The sequence below is a fragment of the Ranitomeya variabilis genome, chromosome 2, assembly GCF_051348905.1.
Source record: "Ranitomeya variabilis isolate aRanVar5 chromosome 2, aRanVar5.hap1, whole genome shotgun sequence".
NCBI lineage: Eukaryota > Metazoa > Chordata > Amphibia > Anura > Dendrobatidae > Ranitomeya > Ranitomeya variabilis.
Window position 1 is genome coordinate 1,057,247,806 of NC_135233.1, and position 7,589 is coordinate 1,057,255,394.

The following is a 7,589-nucleotide window of genomic DNA, read 5'->3' on the forward strand; positions in this document are numbered from 1 at the left end:
ACACGCAGGTGAAATTCCTGCTGTATGCAGATGACCTGCTGCTGCTGTCACCAACCGAGAAAGGCCTCCAGGACAACCTGAAAATCCTAGAGAAATTCAGCTCCACCTGGGCTCTACCGGTCAACCTAAAGAAAACCAACACCATGGTGTTCCAGAGGAGAAAGAGAAAATCAGACCAACACCCATCATTTGTCCTCAACAACTGCGACCTCACAGGAACGGACAAATATACCTACCTGGGCCTAGAGATTCACCGGTCAGGGAGCTTCAAACAAGCCATAGAGACCCTGAAAGACAAGGCCTGCAAAACCTTCTATGCCATCCAAAGGAAACTCTACCATCTGAAGCCACCAGTGAGGGTCTGGCTAAAAATTTTCGACTCCATCATCGCCCCAATCCTCCTGTATGGCAGCGAAGTCTGGGGTCCTCACACCTACCAAGACTGGTCAAGGTGGGATACCAGTCCAACAGAAATATTCCACCTGGAATTCTGCAAGCACCTTCTCCAGGTCCATCGGAGCACCTCCAACAGTGCTTGTCGGGCCGAGCTGGGCAGATTCCCTCTACACCTAACAGTTCTAAAGAGGGCGCTGTCATTCCGGGCTCACCTGCATAGGAGCAATCCAAGCTCCCATCACCATAAAGCCCTGATACATGTAGGTGAAACAGAAAAACCAGAACCCCCGGAACAGCCAAGCCAAACCCAACCGGACCAGAACACCAATCACAACAACCTGACAAAAGCCGGAATCAGGAAGACGGCAGAAGAAGGCCAGGAGAGGTATGTCAGTGACTGGAAGAATGATATCAACAACTCACAGAAACTGATCATGTACCGGAGTCTACAGAGAGACTACAGACTGGCCCCATATCTGGAGAAACTCCCGGACCCCAGAGATCGCAAGATCCTGAGCCGATATAGACTCAGTGCCCACAGTCTGGCCATCGAATGTGGCCGACACAGGCAGAACTACAAGCCCAGGGAGGAAAGACTGTGCCAACACTGCGATCAGGAGGCCATAGAGGACGAAACCCACTTCCTGCTACACTGCTCCAAATACTCAGCAGTGAGGGACACTCACTTCAGGAGACTCTCACATCTCTTCCCGGACTTCATCACCATGAAGGAGGAAGAAGACGACATATATCCTGCTGGGAGAAGAAGAGAGAGCAGTGGAGATAGCAGCGCGGTATGTGAGCGAATGTCATAGACTGCGGGAAAGACAGCCATGATGCCATGGACTATAGCCCCCATAATTGATCTGCCCCATCCACCTCCCCTATGCCATGGACTATAGCCCCCACCCCGGATCTGCCCCCATCCACCTCCCCTATGCCATGGACTATAGCCCCCACCCTGGATCTGCCCCCATCCACCTCCCCTACAGCTCCTACCCAACATCCCCACAGTCCCTATCCCTATTGCCATTATACACTTGCTTTGGCAAAACTGATGTGTATTTGGTCCTGCCAATAAAGCTTCTTTGAATTTGAATTTGAATTTATATATATATATATATATATATAGCACACCTGGCACCTCGGTATATATATATATATAGCACACCTGGCACCTCGATATATATATATATATATAGCACACCTAGCACCTCGGGGTATATATATATATATATATATATATATATATATATATATAGCACACCTGGTACCTCGGTGTATATATATATATACATCACACACCTGGCACCTCGGTATATATATATATAGCACACCTGGCACCTCGGTATATATATATATAGCACACCTGGCACCTCGGTATATATATATATATAGCACACCTGGCACCTCGGTATATATATATATATATATATATAGCACACCTAGCACCTCCGTATATATATATATATAGCACACCTGGCACCTCGGTATATATATATATATATAGCACACCTAGCACCTCGGTATATATATATATATATAGCACACCTAGCACCTCGGTATATATATATATATATATAGCACACCTAGCACCTCGGTATATATATATATATATAGCACACCTAGCACCTCGGTATATATATATATATATATAGCACACCTAGCACCTCGGTGTATATATATATATATATATATATATATAGATAGCACACCTGGCACCTCGGTATATATATATATATAGCACACCTGGCACCTCGGTATATATATATATATATATATATAGCACACCTAGCACCTCGGTATATATATATATATATATATAGCACACCTAGCACCTCGGTATATATATATATATATATAGCACACCTAGCACCTCGGTGTATATATATATATATATATATATATATATATAGATAGCACACCTGGCACCTCGGTATATATATATATATATAGCACACCTGGCACCTCGGTATATATATACACATCACACACCTGTGCACCTGTGATCGCTGCTCATCCCCTGACACGGTTCCATGCAGCTGACATTGGCCTCTGGCCGCAGACTGCTAATCTCCCCACATACCACATTGCTGACAGTTATCAATAATACAATGATTGACAGTTCAGCACCAAAGCGCAGTGCGGCGGCTGCGGCCAGCACTCAGGCAGGAGCGCTGCTCCCCGGGGCGGGCAGGGCAGGGGACAGGACAAGTGCAGGGGCTGGTGGCTGAGCTGTACCTCACACAGAACCGCAGCGGCTTCTGCTATGTCGGTCCCGCATTCACACACACAGTCAGGTACACAACCCCGAAGCGGCCGCGTCCCTGCAGGCTCCGCCCCTCGGGCCCGACGTCATTACGTCACTTTGAGAGAGAAAGTGAAAGTCTCTGAGGGGGCGGGGTTTGCGCGCTCACAGGCGGCCATGTTTGTTACTGGCAGAGCAGGAAGCAGCTGTAGGTTTAATCCATATTTGTTATAGTTAGTTGATATCTTTGCGGCCTGATCACGTTTGTTTTTGGTTTTTTTTTTAAACCTATTCTGAAAAAAATATTGGTCCTCAGATTTAGTTGCTATTGGCAGCAGCGCCATCTTTCCCATGCTATACATTAGTTTAACTTCGTCATGACCATTTTTCCCCTAGTCCCTTCTTTAAAAGCAAGTGCTGGGAAGTGGTGATAAAATAACACAGATTTTCTTGGGTTGCGTTTTTATGGCCACCGGTGACCCGAGTCCTCATACTAGTGGGATTACAGCAACATTATAATTAGGGATATTATTACTATTATTACAGCGCTGTACAATTAGGCAGGGACGTGCGGAGGCAGAAAAAACAATGCAATGTAGGACATTGCAGTTACAGGAGCAGTGAGGTTCCCGCTGCTCACAAGCTACAATCTATAAAACATATGGTTTGTTTTCATAATTTATTGGTGTAAAAAATAAAGAACTTTATAAAAAAAAAAATGTATCGCCATTTTCTAAGGCTCGTGAATTAAAACAAAAATTCTGTTAAAGGAGCTATGCCCGGGCTCATTTTTGGGGGAGTGGTGACCATCTTAGGTTTTATGGATGCCATTTTTGGGTAGATACAACTTTTTGATGAATTTTTTAAACACATTTTTTCAGGGGGTGACCAAAATATGTTAATTCTGGCATCTCCACTTGATTCTTTCTTTACAGTGTTTACCATACTAAGTTAATTTTATGGGGTTTTTTTTCATTGTTATAGATGCTATAATACCAAATATGTGCATATGTGTAATGCTCCTGTCTGCTCTAACGTCATCTCAGCTGCTCTCTTTGTTCCTAGGCTATCTCCTCAGCATTCCTCTCTGTCCTCAGTGCTCATCTCTGGTCTCAGGCCATCTCTTCAGAGCTTTCCTCTGGTCTCAGGCTGTCTCCTCAGCACTCATCTCTGGTCTCAGGCCATGTCCTCAGAGCTTTCCTCTGGTCTCAGGCCATCTCAGAGCTTCTCCCTGGTCTCAGGCCATCTCTTCAGAGCTTTCCTCTGGTCTCAGGCTGTCTCCTCAGCGCTCATCTCTGGTCTCAGGCCATCTCCTCAGAGCTTTCCTCTGGTCTCAGGCCATCTCCTCAGAGCTTTCCTCTGGTCTCAGGCCATCTCAGAGCTTCTCTCTGGTCTCAGGCCATCTCTTCAGAGCTTTCCTCTGGTCTCAGGCTGTCTCCTCAGCGCTCATCTCTGGTCTCAGGCCATGTCCTCAGAGCTTTCCTCTGGTCTCAGGCCATCTCAGAGCTTCTCCCTGGTCTCAGGCCATCTCTTCAGAGCTTTCCTCTGGTCTCAGGCTGTCTCCTCAGCGCTCATCTCTGGTCTCAGGCCATCTCCTCAGAGCTTTCCTCTGGTCTCAGGCCATCTCAGAGCTTCTCTCTGGTCTCAGGCCATCTCTTCAGAGCTTTCCTCTGGTCTCAGGCTGTCTCCTCAGCGCTCATCTCTGGTCTCAGGCCATGTCCTCAGAGCTTTCCTCTGGTCTCAGGCCATCTCAGAGCTTCTCTCTGGTCTCAGGCCATCTCTTCAGAGCTTTCCTCTGGTCTCAGGCTGTCTCCTCAGCGCTCATCTCTGGTCTCAGGCCATCTCCTCAGAGCTTTCCTCTGGTCTCAGGCCATCTCAGAGCTTCTCTCTGGTCTCAGGCCATCTCTTCAGAGCTTTCCTCTGGTCTCAGGCTGTCTCCTCAGCGCTCATCTCTGGTCTCAGGCCATGTCCTCAGAGCTTTCCTCTGGTCTCAGGCCATCTCAGAGCTTCTCCCTGGTCTCAGGCCATCTCTTCAGAGCTTTCCTCTGGTCTCAGGCTGTCTCCTCAGCGCTCATCTCTGGTCTCAGGCCATCTCCTCAGAGCTTTCCTCTGGTCTCAGGCCATCTCAGAGCTTCTCTCTGGTCTCAGGCCATCTCTTCAGAGCTTTCCTCTGGTCTCAGGCTGTCTCCTCAGCGCTCATCTCTGGTCTCAGGCCATGTCCTCAGAGCTTTCCTCTGGTCTCAGGCCATCTCAGAGCTTCTCTCTGGTCTCAGGCCATCTCTTCAGAGCTTTCCTCTGGTCTCAGGCTGTCTCCTCAGCGCTCATCTCTGGTCTCAGGCCATCTCCTCAGAGCTTTCCTCTGGTCTCAGGCCATCTCAGAGCTTCTCTCTGGTCTCAGGCCATCTCTTCAGAGCTTTCCTCTGGTCTCAGGCTGTCTCCTCAGCGCTCATCTCTGGTCTCAGGCCATCTCCTCAGAGCTTTCCTCTGGTCTCAGGCCATCTCAGAGCTTCTCTCTGGTCTCAGGCCATCTCTTCTGAGCTTTCCTCTGGTCTCAGGCTGTCTCCTCAGCGCTCATCTATGGTCTCAGGCCATCTCCTCAGAGCTTTCCTCTGGTCTCAGGCCATCTCAGAGCTTCTCTCTGGTCTCAGGCCATCTCTTCAGAGCTTTCCTCTGGTCTCAGGCCGTCTCCTCAGTGCTCATTTCTGCCCTCAGGCCATCTTCTTAGTGCTTCTCTCTGATTTCATGCCGTCTCCTCAGAGCTTCTCCTTGGTCTCAGGTCATCTCCTCAGCGAACCTCTCTACCCTCAGTCCGTCTCCTCAGCGCTCCTCTCAGCCCTCAGGCCATCTCCTCAATGCACCTCTCTGCCCTCAAACCGTCTCCTCAGCGCTCCTCTCAGCCCTTAGACTGTCTCCTCAGTGCACCTCTCTGCCCTCAAACCGTCTCCTCAGCGCTCCTCTCAGCCCTCAGGCCGTCTCCTCAGTGAACCTCTGCCCTCAGGTCGTCTCCTCAACGCATCACTCTGCCCTAGGCAGAGTCTCTAAGGGGCTCAAAAATGTTGCCAGTATGGGGCCCTGAAATTCCTTGTGGCAGCCCTGTGAACTGGCTGACATGTCTGTTGGTAATCAGCATTCTCCATGATTTCACTGTGACTCAACACTATAGTCAGGAAACATACAGTACAATGAATTGCCGGCGGATGAAGCCATTGTGAAGCCCGGGAGAGCAGAATGTCCTGCTGTACAAGGCTGATCCTGCAGCTCTAGCTCCACATCCTCTCTCATGTCACATTTATTTTATTGCTGGAGGATTTTCATCAGATGTGAAAAATGATTTTTGCAAATGGACGTTGTCCGAGAAATCTTATCCCCCTGTAGGGAAATGACTGAGAGCGATTGTTTGCGTAGCTTTGCTCTATCTATTTATATATATACTTTGGAAAGGGTGAAATAACAAATGACGTGTACACAGTAGCCAAACGGGGCTTGTGCTAAGGGGAGAGGAAAGTATTTTACAAGCTGAACTCACATGAATAAGAAGACTTTGGGGGAATTTTCTACTACATCAACGTGTAAAAAAAAAGTTGTCAAATTTTGCACCAAAGTTTTTAAGTAACAGCCCATGAGTAATAGTCCTAGTGATATCACAGTATCTTCTGAAGTCGTAGGAGAAAATAATTTCACTAAGTGATGTTATCATGGTCAAAGGGGAATCATTGATGTCACACAGTGATGTAACGAAAGGAAAAGAGTTAACAGTTATGTCAGTGCTAAAAGGTAAAGATCACAGTGATGTCATATGCCAAGGTCCAGCCACTTCTCCTGACATGTGCCGTGTGTGTTCCTGCTGGGCTTGCCCCATAATCGGCAGGTGCCAGTTGCTTTACACAGCAGGTACCCACCTGTAACTGTTGTGATGGAGGCTAGCTCTGATCACAGGAATGTACCCCCTTAGATGCCGTGTTAAACAGTGACGATAGCATCTAAAGTGGTAACACAGATTTTTCTTTTTGTGCGCTTCCATTTTTTTCCTCCCCTTCTTCAAAAGGCTGTAACTTTTTTATTTTACCTCTGAAAAAAACGCATGAGGTACGGTTTCTTTTTTTTACGGGACTAATCGTAAGTTGGAATGACACCATCCATTTTATAATACGGTTTACTGTAACATTGGAAAAAAATTATCTGAAGTAGTGAAAGAAAAAACAATTCCACAAATTTTTTTTTTTTTTGAGGGGGGGGGGGGTAATTTTTTCTTCTGTGTTAATTCTACAGGAAAAAATGAACTGAAAATAAGAGTCTCCAGATCAGTACGATTGTGGAAATACCACACTTGCCTATTTTTTGTTTCTTTAAGTGGTGAAATAAAATTTCAGAAAAAAAAAGAGTTGGCATTTTTCAAAACTCGAAAGATTTTTATTTTTCGGTCGATGGAACTGTGTAAGTCTATTTCTTAGTCCTCTTAGGGAATGGAACCTGGAATTGTCTGAACGCTTCTACTATAGATAGTAAATATCACTGTCTTCTATGACGCTTGGCCACAGGCTGGACATCACAGAAGAGATCTATGACAGGCATGTTGGCATTCCACCGGCCCCTGGCTATCATGGCAACTCATCAGCTCCCATCTCAGAGTAGCTGAAAGGTGCCTGAACTAACGTCCAGGCTGGATTATGGTGCTAAAATGCCGCTGTGAGCAATTGACAGTGGCCTTTAAGATGTTAACAGCAGCGATCAGCAGGCATGCCATTCGCTACGGTTAGAGGCAGATGCCTAGAATATAGCCAGTGTCTGCTCTCTGTGGAGCGGGTTCTGGCTCTGAGTCAGATCCAAAGTCCAACACACTCAATTACTCCAAGATAAATCTGTCATGGGGTGTTAATTGGTAAAGTCCCCCATACACGTTAGACAGCTGTCAGCTGAATTGAATGAAGAAGGAAATGATTTTTAA

At 46.8% G+C, this 7,589-nt stretch overlaps 1 protein-coding gene across 3 annotated transcripts in view; it reads right to left on the reverse strand.

Annotated features, from left to right (window-relative positions):
* LDAH (lipid droplet associated hydrolase) overlaps window positions 1-2,761 on the reverse strand; it is a 242,756-nt gene extending 239,995 nt beyond the window's left edge. The window contains exon 1 of one of the 3 annotated variants that reach the window (XM_077291490.1): window positions 2,638-2,761. Coding sequence is in view for 2 of the 3 variants with exons in the window: in XM_077291489.1 (XP_077147604.1) it covers window positions 2,392-2,434 (43 nt within the window). In the remaining variant the exon portion in view is untranslated. Of the gene's footprint in view, window positions 1-2,391 lie in introns of all 3 variants that reach the window. The other 2 variants (XM_077291489.1, XM_077291488.1) reach the window with 2 other exon arrangements.
* Between the last annotated feature and the right edge of the window lie 4,828 nt (window positions 2,762-7,589).